At 36.1% G+C, this 24,721-nt stretch overlaps 1 protein-coding gene across 2 annotated transcripts; it reads right to left on the bottom strand.

The window, feature by feature from the left end:
- Window positions 1-470: 470 nt before the first annotated feature.
- On the bottom strand, window positions 471-19,800 carry slc30a8 (solute carrier family 30 member 8). Of its 2 annotated transcripts, XR_015945506.1 has the most exons (9): window positions 19,599-19,800; window positions 15,670-15,818; window positions 12,710-12,856; window positions 10,833-10,986; window positions 8,860-9,112; window positions 6,011-6,116; window positions 4,181-4,315; window positions 1,161-3,292; window positions 471-959 (listed from the first exon to the last, which is right to left on the bottom strand). XR_015945506.1 is itself a non-coding variant. In XM_088651556.1 (8 exons), the coding sequence occupies exons 1-8, from the start codon at window positions 19,673-19,675 to the stop codon at window positions 3,147-3,149; spliced, it is 1,167 nt and encodes a 388-aa protein (XP_088507682.1). In that variant the 5' UTR covers window positions 19,676-19,800; the 3' UTR covers window positions 471-3,146. The 2 variants fall into 2 exon arrangements, 1 of the variants encoding a protein (XP_088507682.1); XM_088651556.1 differs by having other exon boundaries at window positions 471-3,292.
- Window positions 19,801-24,721: the final 4,921 nt, after the last annotated feature.

The raw sequence follows: 24,721 nt of genomic DNA, 5'->3' as shown, positions 1-24,721 counted from the left end.
CACTGTCTCTCCACTCCACTAATAGCTGGTGTGTGGTGAGCGCACTGGCACCGTTGTCCTGTGGCTGCCATCGCATCATCCAAGTGGATGCTGCACACTGCTGGTGGTGGTGTGGAGAGACCCCCCCCCCCCCCCCCTCATGATTGTGAAGCGCTTTGGGTGTATGGCAATACACAATGAATGCGCTATATAAATACACATTACATTACGTTTGTATATATATATATATTTGTGTACATTATAATTGTTGTTTTTGTACATAACATTTGTGTCCATAATCATTTTGTGTCTGCACATTGTTTTTGTGTACTTAATTAATGTGCTTGCATATAATATTTGTGTACCTAATAATTTAGTGTTTGAGCATAATGTACTGCATTCATAAACTCATCTGAAGCACATGTGATTGGTCAAAAATGTGTACAAATAAATGTGACGGAGCATGTAAAGTCATGAACTGACACTCTTCATTCATTTTCATGTTTCACTTTAATCGTAACACTTAAATAAAGGTTGTTTATTGTTATCGATGGTCCCAATTAAACATTATTTTTAGCCCTCACTAATGATTCTGCTAATAATAAGAGATTAAAAACAAGCTGCTGTGTCATAATCATGGCAGAAATTCTGAATACAATACTTTGCATGTACTTCTACCATATTTAATAATGCATCACTCTCAGTGAAGAGGTCATGTGATCAAACACACACATATAATAACACAGATCCCAATAAAACACTCATTTAGAAAAACAAATCAATCTTTAAATCTATATGTCTATTATTTATAATAAATAGTTCATTTTCATCATTAATACATCTTAATCGAATCATTCTTTCCCCTGAATAGCAGGTCTGTTCATGCAAGGAGATTAAAAACAAGCAGCTTTGTCATAACCATAGCGGAAATTAAGGTCACACTTTACAATAAGGTTCAATAATGTTAATTAACGCATTTACTAACATGAACAAACAATGAACAATACATCTAGTACTGTATTTAATATCTGAAATAGTTCATTGTTAGTTAACGGTGCATTAACTAATGTTAACAAGCATGGACTTGGATGTTAATAATGCATTAATAAATGTTCAATTATGATTAATAAATGCTGTACATGTGTTGTTCATGATTAGTTCATGTTAGTAAATGCATTAACTAATGAACCTTATTGTAAAGTGTTACCGAAATTAAGATGAAAATATTTTGCATACTACTTATATCCCATTCTCAAGATAATAATGCAACCAAACACTAAATAATGTGACAAAAAAAACCCAAAATAATACAAAGTCTAAGAAGTCCTCCTCCTAGAATAAAAATATAGTTATAAAACATGACCAACACAATGATAATCCTCTCGAAATGCTCTGCTTTGTGACTCTTTTGTCCCTTTGGGCTCTTCTTTTAAGGGGTAGTTCACACAAAAATTCAAATCGTGTCATCACTCATAGACAAAAAAGAAGATATTTAGAAAATAATCCAAAAACTGGTAGCCATTAGCTGTTTTTATCTACCTGTTGTTCAATACAATACTGTTCATATTGTATACAAATATTTAATGGAAACACTAAGATGTGCATGCATTTTAAAAATGTGCATTAAAAACGTATGAGCACAACTGAGTAGGATAAACTGTTTATTTGATAAGATAAAATGTGCATGACATATGATGTAAACAGATTAAATGAATAAACACAATATTTAAATGTGCATGCTCTTCATCAGTATGCGTGATGTGATTTAGTTTTTCACCGATATAAACGTGTGTGTTCAGAGTCTTTGCATTAATAAAGTTTGCAGCTTTACATGTTTCCAGCATTGTAAAATATCTGAAATGTCATTTTTCTGATTGTAAAAGGCTTCAGCACTCCGTCAGTCCGCCATCACAGTGCTTTAGTATTATTCTTCTTGTATTATTATTCACTCCAGAACTTGTCTTGAGCATCTGTTTGCGCTTCAAAAGAGCATCTCCAGCCCAGGCTCTTTTTGAAAAAGTACCCCTATACACATTTCTGAAGAGCGTCAAATACGTCCCAGGAGCTTCAATTTTTGCATGTTTTGTTTTCGCGAATCCAACAGAGGCCGCTGTGTACGCATTTTGAGATCTCAAATTTCTCTCTCGAATGTCATTCATGCCTGCTTTTCCATGTAAATCCACCAGAGGTCACTGTCGTCTGACTGATCAACTGACCTACCCTCCTCCTTCCCTAAACCCAATTGATCGTGTTTTCAAAAGCAATCCAGAAAAAGAAAAGCCCTCGCCTGGTTTTTACCACGTTTTCAGATTTTACCACATTCTCACCCTGTTATTGACTTGTTTTATTGAGGGTTTTGTTTTTGTTTTACATACTTTCTGGGACTGTTTTCTGCTGGATTCAAACCCAGTCATCAAGATCAAGTCCACTGACATATGCAACGAGGCACTGGACAAACTGGTAACAGCAGGAAAGCCGTCCACATGGAGGTAAGCGGTCAGCTGGTAAGTGTGAAAAGGAACAGCGTCATACCGCCCTGTAGCGTTTGTAAGCTGAAATGCAACAATATGTTCCTCTGGCTACATAATTCATGATCTCCAGAAATGTATATAGGGCTACGTTTTCTAAATGAGCCTATGTTGAGCATCTCAGACCCCTAAAAGGCCACCACACTGTGTTCGCTGCATTTCGTCTATTTATTATAAGGCGCAACTCATTTATTGGAGAGAAAAAATACAAGTGGCTTCTCCTACCACTATAAACTACATTTCTCTGTCTGATATTTGCTGTTTATCAGGACATAATGATTTTGGTCTCTTTTGTTTCTCATTGGAAGGAAACGCGGCTTTGTTTCATGCAATATTCCAGTTTTGCTCATAAATCTAATTCACATCTTTGAATGGAAATCTAGTTAGGGACTTGCATCCATCCATTTTCCTCCGCTTATCCATGGTCGAGTCGCTGGGGCAATAGTATTTTTATAAATAATCATGGCAATGGTATTTTTAATAGTATTTTTTTCCTACAATGGAAGTTAATGGCTACTGGTTTCCAGCATTATTCAAATAATCTTTTTTTGGGTTGGACCCACATTAGGAAGAGTAAATAGTGAGTAAATATTCATTTTTGGGTGAACTATCCCTCTTTAGTGTGTGTGTGTGTGTGTTTCACTTGGCGGGGTCTTGACAGAGGCTGCAGTCGGGTCTCTGATCGGCCTGCGGCTCCAGCTGAATGGTGACCGAATGAAAACTGTATTTGGTAAAACAGACCTGGGTCATTTCTCGAAGCACCTCCTGTGGATCCACAGTCTCATCTGAAGAGTCAGAAATGAACAGACTGTTAAACTGAAAAATATTATGTACTGTCATCATGATCCAAAAAAAATAGTAATTAAAAAATAGTTAGGACAACACGATGGCTCAGTAGTTAGCACTGTGGCCTCACAGCAAGAAGGTTGATGGTTCAAGTCTATGTTCTGGACTTGCATGTTCTCCCCGTGTTCGTGTGGGTTTCCTCCAGGTGATTTTTTTTTTTTTTTAAGTGAATTAAATTATTGGTAGGGAAAATTTCAATAGATGGATATTGGTGTCCCCTCCTTCCATGCTAAATCTATGCCCCTGCACACTATAAATTGGTGTAAATTAATGTAAAACTATTAATTAACATGGATTGGTGTGTGTATGAAGGGGAGTTACAGTGTACTGTGATTTATACAGTGTAATGTTTTGCATATTAAGGCAAGTTGATTTATACAGCAAATTTCATACACAATGGTAATTCAAAGTGAAGGCTTAAAAAAGCTAAAGAAATAAATAAAAACAATGAATTAAAATGATTAAAAGACAATTAAAAGGTTAAAACAGGTTTAATAATTATATGTAACTTGAAATATGCTATAGTACTCAAAAGGAATGATGATAATAAATAATATATAAAAGAAATAAATCGACTGTTACTATGTCATAGCTCTGGGGAATATTTCTGACAATTTCAAAGGCTGTATAGCAGTGTTTCTCAACCACGTTCCTTGATGACCACCAGCTCTGCACATTCAGATCATCAGCTCATTAGCATTGACTGAAAGACCAGTAATTTGTGTGACAAAGGAGACATCCAAAACATGCGGTGCTGGTGGTCCTCCAGAAACATGGTTGAGAAACACTGTTGTATAGTACTAAATGATTGTAATTAAAAGCATTACCGGTGGCCACATGAGCAGAAAGCACAGCCTGGTTCATGGTCAAGGCCCAGATGTGCAGGTTGTGCACGGCTTTAACACCCTTTACTCCCAGCAGAAGCTGACGCACTTCATTATAGTTCACTCCGGCTGGTGTACCTGTGCAAGAGAAACACTGAGGATTACAAGTGCATAATTATCATGCACATCATCCAAAATATGATTTAATGAGAAGAAGAAATTCAGATGCACATGAAAAAAATTAACATTTCAGAAAATGCATACACATTTTTTTTTTTTTAGAAAACTACACTTTACTTTAAACGCATACTATCATTATCAAATTTATCATTACTGTTAATTATTACACAGCTCTATGGAATACCTGATTCTGATTGGCCAATTACAATGGTCCAAGATATGTTAATGTTTTAAGAGATCATTTACATCCAGCTGGTTGTTCAGAATGAAGCCGGAGAGGTTTATCGGGTTAATAACAGCAGACTGAAGGATTTATTCAGAGAAAACAACCGGCATGATGTACATTATCCTGATTATTACACGTCTTTCTGGAATACGCGATTCTGATAGCAGCTGTTGTATAAGACTGAAGGGTTCATTCTCCAATAAAACAGCAACTGAATGTACATTATACTGCTTATTACATTATAACTGCTTGCCAGTTGCCGCAAATGGCTGAATTAAAGATATGGATAAATATTGCTCAGTTATGTCAACGTTAAAACATTAAAATCGTAAATCTTGATAGCCTTGGTATGTCTCTTGACCACTTGGTATTTTTTATTTTACTTTTGGCGACACTGTGGCTCAGTGGTTAGCACTGTTGCCTCATAGCAAGAAGGTCGCTGGTTCGAGTACCGGCTGAGTCAGTTGGCATTTCTGTGTGGAGTTTGCATGTTCTCCCCATGTCGGCGTAGGTTTACTCCGAGTGCTCCGGTTTCCCCCACAGTCCAAACACATGCGCTATAGGGGAGTTGGTGAACTAAATTGGCCATAGTGTATGTTTGTATGGGTACTGGGTTGCAGATGGAAAGGCATCCGCTGTGTAAAACATATGCCAGAATAGTTGTTGGTTCATTCCGCTGCCGAAGGAAATTGAATGAATGAATATTGTGGTATGTAATTGTAAATTTGTTTTGACATATACTTTGATTAAATTTTCTTTAAAGTGATTTGCAGGGGCTACAGATAAAAGAAATAACCTTTAGATAATTCTGGTACATTTACAGAAATGTTTTATTAATATACCATGTCTTTGTTAAATAAACAGATCCAATTAAAATGAAAAGCTACTGTAAGTTATTGGACAAAAAACATTGATCTGAACTTTCCTCTCGAATAAAACATTTAAAAATGCAGAGAAATTGAAATAAAAATCACTTTTAGCTCAGAAAAAAACAAGTCTTCATTTGAATGCTCATTATTTATATTACTTCAAGCCAAAATAAAGTACCAATGATTTGATTTGCATGTAGGATTCATATTAATACTTTTAATTAGCAGCAGTTTTGTTTGTTATTGTGCATTTATCATGTCGCTTTTGTCATTTTCCCTTTGTGTTAGTTTTGTTTAAAGTGAATATCATAAGATGCGTGTAGAACATTATTCTTTCAAAATATATGCAAAGTCTTCATTGTTTCATGGGGATAATTCTGGTACATTTACAGAAATGTTAACCCTCTTAACTTAACAAAAATAAATAATTAAAATTATTAGACACAAATATTAAAATCTGAGCTTTCCTGTTGCATGAAAGACAACATGATCAGCTTTACTAAATGACCACTCTGGAGATTAAATACAAAAGCAAAGACAACAAATAAAGCCTTTTACCTTCCATCAAGACGATAACAATGTCCCTCATGATGGTGAATGTGGTTCCCAGGACGAACAAGGAAAACAGGAAGGTGCAAATAGGATCTGCAATTTTATATTCAGGCTGTAAAAGAAAGAAAGAGTTAATTAGCGGCAGCACAGTGGCTCAGTGGTCAGCACTGTCGCCTCACAACAAGAAGGTCACTGGTTCAAATCCCAGCTGGGTCAGTTGGCATTTCCGTGTGGAGTTTGCATGTTCACCCCGTGTTGCTGTGGGTTTCCTCCGGGTGCTCCGGTTTCCTCCACAGTCCAAACACATGTGCTTCAGGGGAACTGGATGAACTAAATTGGCAAGAGTGTGTGTGTGTGAGAATGTGAGTGTGTATGGTTGTTTCCCAGTTGCAGCTGGAAGGGCACAGGCGGTGTAAATTACAGACTGGAATAGTTGGTGGTTCATTCTCCTGTGGTAACCCCTGATAAATAAGGGACTACGTCAAAGAAAACTGAATGAATGAAATTAGTTCATTAGCATAATCATGGTAAACTTTATCTAAAGTTATCATTATATGCTTCAATGTTGAACTAAAAATATTAAGGGACTACTTTTGATCTTTTGGCAATCTATAATGAATTTGTGATTATTATTATGATTATTAATTATCATTTTTATGCATTCACAATGGTATGAACCGTTATAGGGGTAGTCAAATGTGTTTATATTATCTACCGTTTTAATTATTAATATCAGTATTTAACATACAGATCAGAGCAAACCATTTCTCACTATTTAGAGAACTAGTGTTGTTTTGACGTCCTTCAGGGGGATCAAGCATTAATTAAGGGGGTCAGTCCTCCCCAAATCCCCCTGTAATTCACACACTGAACACTAGAGTTAAGTGAAGTTTAATTTTAAACTAATTTTAAGAGGAGCACGTGCTCATGATTGACCCAGCTGGCCTACATTATCTAATCATGATGGTCTAATTAAAGGATCCTAAGTCACTATATATGAAGAGTTTGGTTGCAAAACTCGATAAACACCATTTTTTGACATTTGGATTTTATTATTGGAAATCACTGTTCAGATGTACCTTAATCAATGTGTGAATTGCTGCCATTAATAACATTTAAGAATGTACATTTTAGGCCTACAACAAAATTTATTTTTTTCACAAAACGCGATATCCGCCAGACCGTTTCTTTTACAAAGTGCGATATAACAGTTATAGAATGTTCAGGATGCAGTGCAAGCTCAACATCTCCTGTGAAGAGAGTCCCCGCCAGTGAAGTGCTCCGAGTTTGCTCATTGATTTAGCAAAGCAAAGTTGAAAAAGATGAAGCCTTCAACTTCACAAAAAATGTATAAAAACGCTACAAAAGTGGACCAGAATATAATACTCCTGCGTCTGTTAACAATACACAAATGCAGCAGGAAACGAGTCTCCGCTGATGTCAAGAGGAGGCCAGGGAGTGCCTTTTTTCCTGCGCTCCTCCCCATCACAAAATACCTGTCTGCAAGGGGACATTTCTAAGTGTCCTTTGTAAGTTTATTTTTTTAAATAATTTCTTACATGTAGCTGAGTGGCCTATCTGAAGATTTATTTATGCGGTTGCATCTATTATTTATAGCCTAAAACCTCACGTTAATTCTTGTTGTTGTTAATTTATTATAAGGGAACATAAAGGGCACAGGTTGTTCTGGAGAAAAATAAACAGTTTTGCTTTTTCACAACAACCAATAAATAAGCTATTATTATTATTATTATTATTATTACAGTAAAATAATTCATTAAATATGACAGGGCGAGACGAGCTTGTATCGCGGACTCTATGTGCAGCAGAGAACTGTGACTCCGCCCGCTCTGATCATACAGGTTTGGTTTTCATCAGCGGTGTGAAGGAGCTGCCCTTCACTCTTTCTGTAACAAGCTACAAGTCGTTTATCTAACTAACTTAATCTTACTTATCAAACAAAACATTGATTCACTCGCTTTTCTTAAGGTGGATATATAGTGTTTTGCAAAAAAATAAAAAATAAAAAGTTATGTTATGTTGTGTACATTCTGGCCAAATTTAACTCAGAATCTTATTATTATTAATTAATCTTTGTATTATTCCATCTATTTATAATGTATAGTTTTTTTAACCACTTTAAGATGTCTGACAATGTTAATTAAATAATATGTTGCATTTTGACATGCTTTTTGACCTATTTATGGACATAAAGTTAAACCAAAAATATCCTGTATTTGAAAATATTGTGTTCATGGCCTTCACTGAGCTCAAGTAATAGTTTCATGTATAAAAATTGTGAATGAACTTGACAGTTGATGTCTTAAATAATAATGTCAAACAACCAACAATTCTCAAAATGGATAAATCTCGTTTTGCAACGAAACTCTTCATATATATCCTCATTTCCTTTCTACAACTATCTTCGTCTGGAAGAAACCCCCCTCCTACTCCCCTTCTTCCACCTTTATCCAGATGGGTGGCACGGTGGCCCAGTGACTAGCACTGTTGCCTCTCAGCAAGAATACCAATCATGTCAGGTCCTCGCTGGGCCGTTTGGTATTTCTGTGTGGAGTTTGCATGTTCTCTCCCTGCGTGGGTTTCCCCCGGGTTCCTCCCACCATCGAAATCTGCTCTATATTATAGATGAAATAGGCCTAAATCTTTTTTCTAATGTCTTACTCTCACCTTGGCCTCAGCAGCGGGGAAGTTTGGAGATCGACTGAGCTGAATCTCCCCTTCAAAAGAGGGGAGCCCTGGGCCCGAGGATCCCTTGAGCTCAGGGCTCTCTCCCGAGACAGCACGCCAAACAAGCTATGTATAAATCGTGAGCTAAATGTGAACTCTTGAATTACCTTAAAAAAGATGATGAGCGCGCTGACGAGCACACTGATGCTCTGCAGCAGATCTCCAATCACATGCACGAACGCCGCCCGGACACTAGCATTGGCTTGAGTTTTCCCAGGCCTTTGCTCCTCCACATCATGATGGCTGCCGTGTGAATGGCTGTGTCCGTTTTCTTTCCCGTGATCATGGCTGTGTCCGTGTCCAGCGCTCAGACCACCGTGACTGTGTCCATGACCAGACTGATGCAGAGTCAGAGCCATTCTGCACAGAGAAACAGCACGTTTAGAGTCCACATGAAATCAAAACTGTCCATATTGATTGTGTTAGCTCACATTGCTAGTCTAGTGGTGAATAATTCATCTGTGCAGGTCGTTAAGAAAGAAAAATAGTTTGCCCTGAAAATCTGTTCGTTTTGAGTTCATTTATCAGATTAGGTCTGTCTGGGGTATTGGGCGGGGCTAACATATTTAACCACGCCCCTCCAGGCTGTCAGTTTTGACAACAAACAGAAACGGAGGAGGTGAGGAGGAGTCTGTTAGGCTGTAATAACTCTCCTCAAAACCTTTTCTTTCACCCCATCTTTCCCCATCTTTCTGAATGAAACGCCCACTTGAACACATCCAATCAGCTCACGGTAGAAAAAAATAAGCCACACCCACTACTTTATCATTTAATATTACGTTTTTCTAGGAACTGCGTCACAATGTAAAAAAAAGCGGTCACAGCTTCTAGCTCATGTGGACTTTAAAGGGACAGTTCAATATAATAAACAAAAATAAACAATATATATATATATATATATATATATATATATATATATAGATATATATATTTGTTAAGGGTCGCCACAGCGGAATGAACCGGCAACTTATCCAGCATATGTGGTACGCCCCCATACACACCCATTTACACTCACACACTACGGACAATTTAGTTCATCAATGTGTTCAGCATGTATTTAGACTGTGGGGGAAACCGGAGCACCCGGAGGAAATCTACGCCAACACGGGGAGAACATGCAAACTCCACACAGAAACGCCAACTGACCCACCCGGGACTCAAAACAGCAGCCTTTTTGCTGTGAGGCGACAGTGCTAACCATCGAGCCATCGTGTCATCTTTATATAGATACACACACCTACATACATGTGTGCATATATATATATATGGTTCTTGAATCTGATTGGCTGATAGCCGTGATATATTTAAGTAATATCAGCACCCGTACAGCCTCTTTACCCTTTGTGTATTACTCCGCCCACATACAGCCAGCAGAAAGCAGACACTACAGATCTAAAGTTTAAAAGATGCTTGCTCAGCTGTTTAACTGTCAGCTTATGATTTGAATCCAACGCAGAAGAAAGTAGATCCTCATACAAAAGGGTTTTTGAGACTCTCCATGCTTGATTTTGTTTTTATATACACAATTATGCCGTCAAACTGTTGTATAAATGCAATATCACACCCGTAGTAGTGCGATATGGCTGTATATCGGCACTGGTGGGGGCACTAAGGCACTCCCACCAGTGCCGATATACAGCCATATCGCACTGCTACTCGTGTGATATTGCTCATATATACATACATATATATATATATATATATATATATATATATATATATATATATATATATATATATATATATATATATATATATATATATATATATATATATATACATAAATAATTTTCTACTGTTTTTTCAGTATTGTTATTTGTTCAAAACATGCATAAAATCTTTAAATGTATTACAAAACAGCAAATGGTTTTGTGAATTAAATGTTTAGTTTTCACATTTAACAAAACAAATGATAGTAATAAAATTTAACGCATCAAAAACTGTGTGTCCCACGGTCAAACCAGCTGAGAACCACATTCACAGCAATACAATTGACTTCACTGAAATGCCAAAAAGCCTAAAACAGTTAGTTATTATAGACGGGGGCTTTAAATAGTGCTCAGAGAGGGTTTTGTCTCACATGATGTTGGCCAGAACAGCGCAGCCGGAGGTGATGAGCATGACTGTGCCCTCAATAGTGAAGTTATCATTGATGATTCTCTCCACAGCCAGATACACCAGCACTCCGGTCACCAGCCAGATGGTGAAGATGGACAGGAGAGCACCCAGGATTTCTGAAATAAACGACACAAAATTACCCAATTATATTCTTCTTCTTTTTTGCATTTGTTTTATTTTAGTCATTTAAAACCAGGATTATTTCATCAGCTACCGCAAGAATAAAATGACCTAAAATTAACTAATTTTAATTATTATAAATAATTGATGCAAGAGCTCTAAAAAATAAATGACACAAAATTAACCATTGATAAATCTTTTATTTTTCAGATAGATTTACTTTACTTTACTTTACTTTTCTTTTTCATTTTGAAATTTATTTTTATAAATATTTTTATAATAATTTATTTGTATTTATTGTTTTAAAAATTTATTTGGATTATTTTTTTTTTTATTTCTGCATTTTTATATATATTTTTATAAATATTTATATTCAAATGTATTTTTATAAATATTTTTATCATTTTTTAATTTATTGTTTTATAAATATTTTGATTATTTTTAAATACATTTTTATAAATATTTCTCTGTAATACAAATATATGAAAAATATTTGTATTTATTGTTTTGTAAGTATTTTTTTATATTTTTTCTAAACAAATATTTATGCACTTTTATAAATATTTTTTTTATAAATATCTTTATAACTATTTATTTTCAAATGTATTTTTAAAATATTTTTTTATTTATTGTTTTATAAATATAATTTTATTATTGTTAAATGCGTTTTTATAACTATTTTTTATAACTATTTATTTTTTAAATGTATTTTTTAAAATATTTTTACTTTTTACATTTTTAAAAGTATTTTTATAATTTTTTAAAAATATTTATTTTATAAAATTAATAAATAAATATGTTTTATAAATATTTTTTATTTAATGTTTTATTAATTTGTTTTAATAATTTTTTATTTTATTTTTTATGTATGTATTTATATAAGTGCTTTTATAAATATTTATTTTCAAATGTATTTTTAAAAAAAAAATTATAAACATTTATTTTTATTTATTGTTTTTTTATATTCATCTTTTAATTCATTATTATAAACATTTTATATATATTCTTTTATCAGCTATAAAACTGTAAGTGCATTATTTGAGTCAGAACATGAATAACTGAATAACTATTACACAAAGCAATATCATTATTGCAAAATAATCCTCAATAATCATAATAAACAATCAGTTACACTTAGATATTCAGATTTTCCAGCAGTGGTGTGAGTTAGTTCACCAAGCATCACGTATACACCTGACTGAAACACATATATAACATTTGACATGTGCAATGAAACATCCTCCAGTGCATTATGAGAAGGAAGTATTTCTGTAAAATAAATACATCCTGATGGAATTTACCAGGCTATACTTTATCATCCACAAGTAAATACTGATAATTTATCCAGCAAACGTATGAATGGATGCAGAACACAGAGAAAAGCTGACCTTAAAGAAGCTTTTGTTATAATCAATTGGAGGTAAAACCCATTTAATCCAGCGCTCTGTTTGATCCTTATCCTTATAAGCATGTTAAGTTAAATATACAATTGACGCTGAATTCTGCCACGTAGAAATGTTTTTAAGTCATAACTTTGAGATGAAATCTAGTCTTTGCTTCTCACTTAACCATAACTACTAATGAACAGTTCATATCTTAATAATGGCAGGTAATAAGCCAATTGTTAATTGCTTGTATTGTGACCTAAACTAAAGTGTTACCGATGAGTGTTGATTTTACTATGCAAGAGTTTTGCTGTGATGTAGTACAGTGATTTACCTGCTCGATGCCAGCCGTAATTAAGAGTACGAGTGGCAGGTCTGGAGGAAAGCCAGAGCGAACACAGACTGATGATGAAGCTGGTGAGATCCACTAGAAGATGAGCTGCGTCCGTCATCACTGCCAGACTGCCAGCAAAATACCCTCCTGAACACACACAAACACACACAGAGATGAGAGGAGGGTGGCACGACACGCATTCAGATAGGTGTTTTCCATTTCTTTATGGTTGTGAATTGCATTATGGGATGTCGATCTCTGCTCTGTCAACTTTTGATGATGAAAATTCAACTCTACAGGTTAACAAAGTGACTTTTACTGACATTTTAGTAGTTTGACATAATATAATGGCAACCCAGGCTCATTCTGAGAACGTATCTCTATATACATTTCTGGAGAGCGCCAAATACGTCCCAGGAGCTATGTTTTTTTTGCAGTTTTTGTGTTTGCGAATCCACCAGAGGGCGCTGTGTGTGCTTTTTCAGATCTCAAATTTCTCTTGCTAGTGGCATTCGCGCCTGCTGTTCTCATATAAATCTACTAGAGGCTGCTGTTGACTGACTGACTGACTGACTGACTGACTGACCCTCCTCCTTCCCTAAACCCAATCAATAATGTTTCAAAAGCACAGACTGACCCGATCACCCCTTTGCCTAAACCCAACCGATAGTGTTTTCAAAAGCAATCCAGAAAAAGAAAAGTTCTCGTCTGATTTTTACCACATTTTCAGATTTTACCACATTCTCATCTTGTTATTTACTTGTTTATTTCATTTTTTGGCTTCTGTTTTTGTCTTACCCGCTTTCTGGAACCATTCTTCACTGGACTCGAACCCTGTTGTCGTGGTCAACTCCTCTCTTCATCTCAAATCCACCGATGTACATAGCGAGCTACTGGACAAACTGGTAACAGCGGGAAGAGTCGTACACATGGAGGTAAGCGGTCAGCTGGTAAGCGAGAAAAGGAACGACGTCATACCACCATGTTGTGTTCGTTTTAAAGATGAAATGCAGCCATACCTGCCTCCGGCTACATAATTTAAGATCTCCAGAAATGTATATAGGGCTACGTTTTCAGAATGAGCCCACAACTAAATTGGCCGTAGTGTATGAGTGTGTGAATGTGAGAGTGGATGGATCTTTCCCAGTGGTGGGTTGAGACTGGAAGAGCATCTGCTGCGTAAAAGATATGTTGGCGGTTCATTCCACTGTGGCGACCCCTGATAAATTAGGGCCTAAGCCACAAGAAAATGAATAAAATGAAGAAATTATGTCTAGAGAAATATATCTGTAAAATAACCGAACATTTTTGTAGTGTATATATATATATATATATATATATATATATATATATATATATATAACACCAACTTAGTCAATATAGCACTGTACAGTATTAAAATTGGTTTAGAAAGTAAATTTTTCAACTTTTCAAAGTTGTTGTAAGAAAGAGCAAGATCCAATAAAGCAATTGAACAGCAGAAATAAATGGGGGGAAATAAAAACATGAATCCAAAAACAGAAATTTGCTAATTTATGAATATTTTTTACAGTGTATATATTTTTACCTAATTTATTTTATCTTTGCCAAGATGACAGTACATGAAATTTTACTAGTTATTTTGCAAGACAATAGTATTCAGCTTAAAGTGACATTTAAAGGCTTAACTAGGTTAATTAGGCAAGTTATTGGACAACAGTGGTTTGTTCTGTATACAATCAAAGACTAACGCCACATTCACACGGGGCTTCAGCGTCAACACTTGACTGAAGGCGTGTTTGAAGTTGGGGCTGAAGCGATCGTCATAGAAGCGTCAGCCAATGAAATTCAGTCAGCAATAGGCTAATATCTGAGCTGGTGAATTTGCATACAGCGATCTGATTCGCTGACGCTTCCATCGGCGCTTGAAAAGTTGAGCTAGTCCCAACTTCTGCAGCGAGCAACTCCTCTGAAGCGGCGCAGACGGATCCACAATGCTGTTAGGCAACGCCTGATGCACCCATTGAAAGTGAATGGGAAGCGTTGACGCTGACAACCCTTGTGAATGGGGCGTAACCGAGGGGACTAATAATATTACCCTAAAAATCATTCAAAAAATAATAATACTACTTTTATTCCCATTCCCAACAAACGAAATAAGACTTTCTCAAGAAGAAAAAATGTTATAGAAAACACTGAGAAACATGTGTTAAACATCGGAAAAATAATACAGATTTCACAGGATAATTTTGCATTCAACTGTTCATTCCGATTAGTGATTTTGCATGCTGAACTTACATCCATAGGTTATTCCTACACAGGCTCATTCTAAAAACGTATAGGAGATTTTCCAGAAGTACGTATGGCTGTATTTCCTTTTTAAAACGAACGCTATGGGGCAGTATGATGCTGTTCCTTTTCGCGCTACCAGCTGACCGCTTACCTTCGTGTGGACGGCTTTCCTGCTGTTACCGGGTTGTCCAGTGGCTCGCCATGAATGTTGGCAAACTTGAGATGCAGCAAGGTGTTGACCACGATGACGGGATTCGAGTCCGGTGAAAAACGGTTCCAGAAAGCAGGCAAGACAAAAACAGAAGCCAAAAAATAAAATAAACAAGTAAATAACAGGATGAGAATGCGGTAAGATCGGAAGACGTGGTAAAAATCAAGCGAGGCCTTTTGTTTTTCTGGATTGCTTTACACTATCGGTTGGGTTTAGTTGGTCAGTCAGTAAATCCGTCATTCTACATCTGCCTCTGGTGGATTTACATGAGAACTGCAGGTGTGTATGGCACTCATGAGAGAAATTTGAGATCTGAAAAAGAGTACACAGTTTGCGAAAACAAAAACTACAAAAAAAAAGTACCGCCTTTGAAATATTTAGCTCTCTCCAGAAATGTATATAGCAGTCATAATCAGAATGAGCCTAGAATAAGTTATTCACCATCAAAAAAGTTAAAAAAGCATTGAGGGTCACAAACCTAAGATCTCTCCCACCATAAAGACCAGACACACAGCAGAAACGATGTACAGACGCTTCTTGGCGATCTTCTTCTCCCGCTCTCGGTCCTCCAGAGCACGGTTATTATCATGGCAGTGTTTACCATCCTTCATATCAACTGAAGGCATGCTGAAGATGCAGAAATACAGATATTAATATCAGAAAACCAACAGCTCTTCTCTTGCAGAAGTGAGTCTTAAAGTACAGATGAAATACAAACGAACCATGAGGGTTCAACGCTAAGGACAATTTCCACTGGCTCGACTGGACCAGCGTTTCAGATTTTTACTTGCCCTATCAAAATTTTCACTGGCCCAACCAAAATAATTAAATAAATAATAGCCACATATTTTAAATAATGTGTCAAAAATAATGTCTGTGAATCTAGAATTAAAATATTTTTAAAATGTTAAAATATTTAGCAGTAAAATACAGCAGTATGGAAAATGTGCAGGTATTTTATTGCAAAACAAAAGGTGGCAGACTTAAAAAACGTTAAAAAAACTATGCAAAACATTACTTCGTTTTTGTCATCGTGTTGTGCCAACGCAATCTCACGGTATTTCGTAACTTTTTGATTTAGTGGCGTATTCGTATGAATTCGTACGATCTAATTTGTACTATTTAGTACGATTTGCTCATCCCCGAGTGACGGTTGGGTTTAGGGGTTTGGTGCCACGCCTCCTTTTTAAAATCGCACATTTTCGTACGACTGAACTTGTACGAATTAGCCACTAAACTGACAAAACGTAAAATACTTACGTTTCCTCGTGAGATCAGGCTGGTTGTACCCATGTAAATATCTGTTTCCACAACGTTAGAAACAGACGTTTCCTTTTAGCCTCATAATTTGATGTTGCTGTCATGTCGCCGTTTCTTCACTGTACTGGTTTTTACCAGGTTGTGGAAAAAAATAACGTGCTCACAACAACCAATCAGATAAAAGGAACCAAAAGGTATGTTTATACCATATACCAATATGGTGTTTACGACTTCACAGAAAAGGAAGCATTTAAAGACTTAAAAGCACAAATTGTTTCTTGATTCTAAGATTGTATTTGCACGCAATTGACAAATAGTCACAGGCAAATAAAAAATTTTGTGACAAGGCAGCCCTGGCCTGATCGGGCCAGTTACGATTCTCTTTACTGTCCCAAACATCTCTCACACTGGCCCCGGGCTTTTGGTATTGGGCATGGCTAACTGTGCTAACCACGCCCCTTCAGCTGTCAGTATTGACAACAAACCGAAATAGTGAACAGGAGGAGTCTGTTAGGCTGTAATAACTCTCCCCAAACCCTTTTCCCCATCTTTCTGAATGACATCCAATCAGCTCGCAGTAAAAAAAATCAGCCACGCCCACTGTTTTCTCATTTAATATTCTGTTTCTCTAGCGACTGCATTACAATATGGAAAAAAAAATGGTTACAGCTTCTGGTTCATGCGGACTTTAAGCCGTTTCCACACTAACACGTTCTTTCATTTTCCTTCAGCTTAGTCCTTATTTATCAGGGGTAGCCTCAGCGGAATGAACTGTCAACAATTCCAGCCTATGTGTAACACAGCGGATGCCCTTCCAGCCGCAACCCAGCACTGGGAAACACCCATACACTCTCACATTCACCCCTATTGCACATGTGTTTGGACTGTGGGGGAAGCTGGAGCACCTGGAGGAAACCCACGCCAACAAACTCCACAAAGAAATGCCAACTGGTCCAGCCAGGACTCGAACCAGCGACCTTCTTACTGTGTGGCGACTGTGCTAACCACTGAGCCACCGTGCCGCCCCACACTGAGGCCGCACTCACACTATGTACAGTTGCCTTGAACCGGGAAAAGTATGCTGGTCCCCCCTCCCGTCTCCCCCGACGGCCCGCACTCACATTACAATCGGGCCTGGGCACGCTTACGTCATCGATGCTGCATCGATGTTCAGTGAGAAGCGCTCTCGCTCAGCACAGTGGAGATTTCTCTAGTCGTTTGATATGCAGTGACACGCAGTCAGATATTTCGCCGAACAGATCCGCCACTTTTGGCGCTCATAAACAATCATAAAGCCCTCGTGCTGCAGGAATGAGGAGGTCTGCTGAAGGTGCTGGGCACGGTTCGGATAGCATAATGTGAGTATGCAGTAATACATTGTTGTTTAAAAACGGAGTAGCCTATTTAGACAGTGAATTTGAATAGATTTGTTTGAGGAAAAATTAAAACATCAGGCATAATGAGAGATGAAAATTTAGATTTTTAAATATGTTACTAATATGTAGATTTAAAAAACTTAATTTCATAATTATAAACTGGAAAATCTAAATTATTACATATGAGATCAAAATTCTGATATTGGATAATCATGACAAAGCAATAACTATAAAATAATGTCAAAATTATATCCTTGAAAGTTTAAATTATGACACAGGCCTGCTTAGTTGTAAAACCTCCGACTGTCGTTTTTTTCCCTTTTTGACCCATGTCTGATTATTGGCATTTTTTTATTTACATTTTTATGCATTAATTCTGTTGTATATTATATTTATAACTTAATGTGTCCTGATTTCAGCTTTTCATCTCATATCTGAACTTTGTGTCACAATTTTGACTTTTAAATTCATCATCATTTCAACTTTTTATATTGCAATGAATTTAGGATTATAATTGTGACCCTGAAACAAACTTCAAAACTTTACTAACTGGAAAATTGTGCCAAAAATGTCAAAAATCTTACATAAAAATTAGGTTTAACCATTGTTTTACCTTTCTCAGTTTCAAAATTACCACTTTGTATATCACAGGACCTAATTGTCACATTTTAAATGATTAATTTCATAATAATCGCACAAACATCTCTTTTAAAAGCATAATTTTACCTAGATTTACAGTGGAAACTGGCTACTACACTATTATTAAAAATATTAACTTGACTTTAATTTTGACTTTTAAAGTATAAAAAAAACAATGCTGAAGTATGTAAAAATTAAAGCATTTAAAATAATCAAAACATCACATAACAGGCAACGACCAAAGCATTTCTTTTCTTAAATGATTCGGTTAGAAAAGAGCGATTCATATGAATCAAAGCGACTCGCGAATCGATTCATAGTTGACTCATTGATTCAAGTCAACTTTGGGCTTCTTTTTAAAATTGCTTTAAACACACACACACACACACACACACACACACACACACACACACACACACACACACAGGTTGTGTTTTTTGCAGCTTGTTTTAAAAGTGCGGTTGATTGTTGAGGATTTGTGGTGTTTTTACAGCTAATAGCTGGCGCGTCACCTGACTTTTAATCCATGATTGTCATTTGTAAACCTCATAGACGTCAGTTTCTAAAGCTATAATAAACTGATAATAAAACATATATTTGGTTTGTATTAATAAATAAATAGCCTAAATGTTCCCTGTATTTTGTCATTTTCTCCTCCACCTCCATCATCACTCATTCACTCACAGCTGATGGAGCGCAGTGCCCTCATTAGTGCGCATCTCTTAAAGTTTAATGGGTTTTGTAAACTATTACCTTTGTATTATTCGTGTTTCAGATGAAAATGTCATTGTTTCATTCATTGAGACTACATGGCTAATGAATGATATCGTTAATGAACATAACAATCAATGAGTCTGTGTTTTTAAACCTGCGGTTGTGTATTGTTTAGCTAAAGTTGTGTTAGCAAACAGCGGTCAAATGAATTAGCAGGCAGTCAGATGTTGACGTTTAGGGCGCAGTGCAAAGTTTGCACACCACTAAGACCCCCACACATTAAGAGTTAAAAAACATAATTTTCATTGTACCTTCAATGAATAAAACACTCTAAATCTAACAACAGTTCAATCAACAACATAGTGCTGAATTACTACTAAATCACAATTAGCATGGAATAAAGAAACAGTCTGTTTACCTTTCTGACATGATGGTGTACATCTTTGCACTGTTTTCCGACACCAAATGGATCTTTTCAGGTTTTTTCGTGAACATGATGTCACTTGTGATGGTATTTAATTATATGTAAACTTTTAAAAACACACTATAGCGATATTAAACGGTTAACACAAGGGCATTAGCGATGCTGAGCGCGTCCCCGCAGGTCCAGTGCTGATATTAAAGGCTCAGTGCAAAAGCGCTGTTATTTGAAGCCTTGTGACTGAGAACCGTGTGCAAACACTTCTGATCAAACCATGACACGCTTTTCTTCCCAAAATCACCTTTAAGATCATCCCATCAGGAGACAACCTAGAGGACAAAACACCACCTTCTATATCCATTAAATGACGGCGCATTTCCAAATGTCTCCGCATAATAAACTTACTTAACGTGAATCTCCTGTGGTGAATGTTAAAACTGCGTTATTTTAATTTTAAATATAGTAAATGTTTCATAAGAGTAGGCTATAATGCATGTCATATTCTCATTATTGTGTGATATAAAGCATGCATCAGTGTAATATTTGGTGCTCAGTGAAAAAAGCGGATTTATCTGGAGCCTTGTGACTGTGAACCGTGTGCAAACCTTCAGCTGTTTGCAGATCCAGACTGAAAAAGAAATGCAAGAAAGCGATCAATTAACACGTCCTCGAAGAGCTCCGACACATTCAATAAGCTGATTAGGTTTAAGTTTAACTAATTTAATCACTGCAGTGCTGTAGACTACATTGTTTTCTCAAAAAAAAAAAAAAAAAAAAAAAAACAGGTCGCAAAAAGACCTGACGAAAATATACATGGTATAATGACACAATTCAAGTCGGACTTTTTAATTTTCACACGGATTGTATTGATGTTTAACTTTATTATTGATTAACCATGGGTGTACCTGAATGAACGTCGTCTGTATATTCTCTAAAAAATTTTAGAAAAAAAAACTTTAAACTTACAGGAATAAAAACTTTTTATTCTTATTATATTTTTAAATCCTATTTATTTATTGTAGATTTATCTAATACACACACACACACACACACACACACACACACACACACACACACACACACACACACACACACATATATATATATATACAGTTTCTAATAACGGATTTATTTTATCTTTGTCATGATGACAGTAAATAGTATTTTACTTGATATTTTTTAAGACACTTCTGTACAGTTTAAAGTGACATTTAAAGGTTTAATAACAATGGTTTGCTCTTTAGATTATCAGAAAATAAAATTAGCTTAAAGGGGCTAATAATTTTGTCCCAAAATTGTTTTGTTTTTTTATTTAAAACTCCTTTTATTCTAGCCGAAATAAAACAAATAAGACTTTCTCCAGAAGAAAAAATATTATCAGACATACTGTGAACATTTCTCTGCTTTGTTAAACATCATTTGGGAATTATTTTAAAAAAAAATCAAAAGGGGGCTAATAATTCTGACTTCAACTGTATATATATATATATATATATATATATATATATATATATATATATATATATATATATATATATATATATATATATATATATATATATATATATATATATATATATATAATACTTTTAGGACATATTAAAATACTTTAAAAATAAAGAAAGCTACCTATTCTCAGGCTGCCCTCTGCCTAAGCTACAGGTATGGGAGGAGTTAAACCCGCAACACAAATCACAAATTTCTCAAATCTATGGGTGCATTTTAAGTTTGGACGATGGTTCTCTTACTAGAATTAAAAAATCTTGGGAAAATGAATTGCGGATATGTTTTGAGGAAGAATGGTGGCTTGGTGCGCTGCAGAGAATACGTTCTAGTACAATTTGTGCTCAGCTTAGTCTGGTACAATTTAAAGTCTTTCATAGAGTCCATTTCTCAAAAAGCAGGCTCTCTGAAAGTTTTCAAAATATCGATGACAGATGTGATGCACCAAGGTGTAATTTGAGTTATATGTTCTTTATGTGCCCTCTGTTACAGAATTATTGGATTAATTATTTTACAATTATGTCCAAGGTGTTGCAGGTAAATGTAGACCCATCCCCTGATGTTGCCATTTTTGGGGTTCCAAAGATTTAGTCCCAATTCAATTCTAAACAACTTGATGTTTTGGCCTTTACCTCCCTAATAGCCAGGCGTCGTATTCTACTTCACTGGAAATCAAATAAGCCTCCAACTACATCCCAATGGCTTGTAGATGAATGCATTTTCTTAAGTTGGAAAAGGTTAGATGCTCTGGGAAAACTAATTTCTTTAAAAAGTGGCAATGTTTTATAACTTACTTTAACACTCTTAAGGCATTACCTTCCATTTAATAGAGGCACTATCCTTCCCTTTTTAATTTATTTCATAGTAATTTAATCTGTTTGTTTTATCTAATACTTTTTTATACTGTTTATTTGTAAATATTCACATTCAACATTGACAATGTATCTGAACATTTGATTGTGATATTTGGTTGTAATTTTCTGTACACTTATTACTCTTGTTTCCATTTTTCTTTTTCTCTTTTATTATTATCATTATTAATAATATTTCTCCTTACACACACACACACACACACACACACACACACACACACATATATATATATATATATATATATATATATATATATATATATATATATATATGCGCTATAAATATAATTTTTTTATTCTCTTTTGTAAAAAAAAAAAAAACACAACCAAGATAATGCTATGTAACTATTCGTACTGATATAGTGTTTGTTTTTTCACAATAAAATATGTAAACATATAAATAAAAAAATGCTCATTCATTCATTTTCCTTCAGCTTAGTCCCTTAATTCATCAGGGGTTGTCACAGCAGAATGAACCACCAATTATTCCAGCATGTTTTACACACCGGATGCCCTTCCAGCTGCAACCCAGCACAAATATTAAAACTTCCTAATTATATATAGTCTTTTTACCTCATCATTTTGACACACGTTTGAATATCTTTGAAAGACTTTATTTAAACTTGTTATCCAATAATTATGGTGTTTTATATTATAATTACAGCTTTTCACTGAACAGTTTTTGACTGTAAAAACATTGTGACATTTAAAGAGCCCATATTATGGGTTTTTGAAAATTCCCCTCCATGTAGTGTGTAACACAGCTCTAAGTGAAGTGAAGTATCCAGCTAAGGCTTAAATCTGTAAGAATACAGTGTTTAAAACTGTTGATTCATCTATAAAAGAGTCGAATCATAGTGCTTCAAACGAGTCGCCTTGATACCGACTCATTAGGTGTTTCGCCATGACGTACGAACGAAACAAAGTTTTTCACGTGCACGCGCAAACCCGGGAGATTTCAAACCTGAGGCCCCGCCCTCTGACGCAGTAACCCAGACACACACACACCCACAAACACACGCACACCCACAAACACACGCACACAAACATGCCGGTCGATTGAAGTCACACAGCAGATGGATATATTGAGTCTCTACCCAAAGATGAAACCTCAGCATTATAACCAAGCAGTTGGAAACTTCTGGAAGCTACATGCTACAAAGAATACTTCATCTGAGTTTGTTAAAGGAAGGATCAGTAAAGAGTAACTGATGGACGTCAGGATGGGTTTCTTCCTCCATTTCTCAAGTGTAAGTACGTGCGGTTAAAGTTGTTGCCTCGTTTACTCTAGCTTGCAAATGTATTTAGTTGTGATTTGTTACTTGTAACCGCGTGTACTGTATCAGGTTAACTGGATATATTATCTTATCGCGTGCAAAGTCACGTTAAAAACGCGACGCGTGCTGTTTGTTTATGGAGCTCCGTGCTAGAGTTCTGCTCCCGCGATTTATTCGGACATGTATTCCCGCGCCGCAGAAATCTGGCGCGGGGAGAGAGAGAGAGAGAGAGAGCGAGAGAGCGAGAGAGCGAGAGAGAAAGCGAACGAACGAACGAGCTTTGTGTACTTTGTGCTGTGTGTGTGTTTTTATCCAGACAGCTTGGCTGTCTGGACTGTATACTGGGTGATATTTGGTTGTGTTCTCCGCTCTAGCGGGACCGGGCGCGGCGGGCAGAAAACGGAGCGGGTTCTCAGGCTAAAACCTGGCGGGTGCGGGCTGAAGCGGGAGCGTTGTCATCCGGAGGTGTGTGTGTGTTTTTGTGTGTGTGTGGTATGGCGAGTACACGACTGTCTCCTTCGTTCGGTTATCCGTGGCACTATCCACTGGCCATAGTGTGGCAGCTAAAGTCCACGCCTACACTATCGAGCGTGTATGAACTGTGATTACTTTTTAAATTGCTGATTAGCTATTGGCCATTTCCCTCTCTGACTGAAGGCAGTCGACCAATCGCGACAGACTGTCATCGGTCCAATCAGCGCAGATTAGCTCCGCGCTAAGGAGGGGTTTGGGAACAAATGAATCACTGGACGATTCATACAGGAGTCGCTGGGATAATTAGGTAAAAATAAATGCAGATTATAAGACCATGAAAGTGTTTTTTGACCTTGCATGCATATTAGACTGTTGTTGGAGACCCTTACAACCAAGATATGACCTTATTTCATGTATAATATGGGCTCTTTAAATATCATAATTCTGATATAGAAAGTAGGCAATATAACAATGTTTAAATGATTAAATATGCTATGTTTTCCTAGTATTGGGTTGCAGCTGGAAGGGCATTCGCTGTATAAAACATATGCTGGAATAGTTGGCGGTTCATTCCCCTGTGGCGACACCTGACAAATAAAGCTGAAGGAAAAGGAAAATTAATGTTAAGTTACAGTTATGAGATTTAAAATATCCTAACTATGATTAAGACCGTGGCATTGTCACCTCACTACAAGAAGGTCACTGGTTTGAGCCCAGGCTGGTCAGTTGGCATTTCTGTGTGGAGTTTGCATGTTCTCGCCATGTTGGCGTGGGTTGGAAAGACTGAATAAGACCTTTGTATCACATAATTGTGACCGTTGTCTGAATATAGGCTTTTTATGTCATTTTTTTTAAGTACTAATGTAAAATTTTTTATTCAATAAGTAGGTTTTATATTATAATTATGATTTAACATTTCACTATTTCAACTTTTCAAGTCAGAACTGTCATATTATTGTCTTTTAATTTCATCCTGACATGTAAAGTCATCATT

The sequence above is a fragment of the Danio rerio genome, chromosome 19, assembly GCF_052040795.2.
Source record: "Danio rerio strain M-AB ecotype USA chromosome 19, GRCz13ab, whole genome shotgun sequence".
Lineage (NCBI taxonomy): Eukaryota > Metazoa > Chordata > Actinopteri > Cypriniformes > Danionidae > Danio > Danio rerio.
This window is presented reverse-complemented; position numbering and strand designations above follow the sequence as displayed.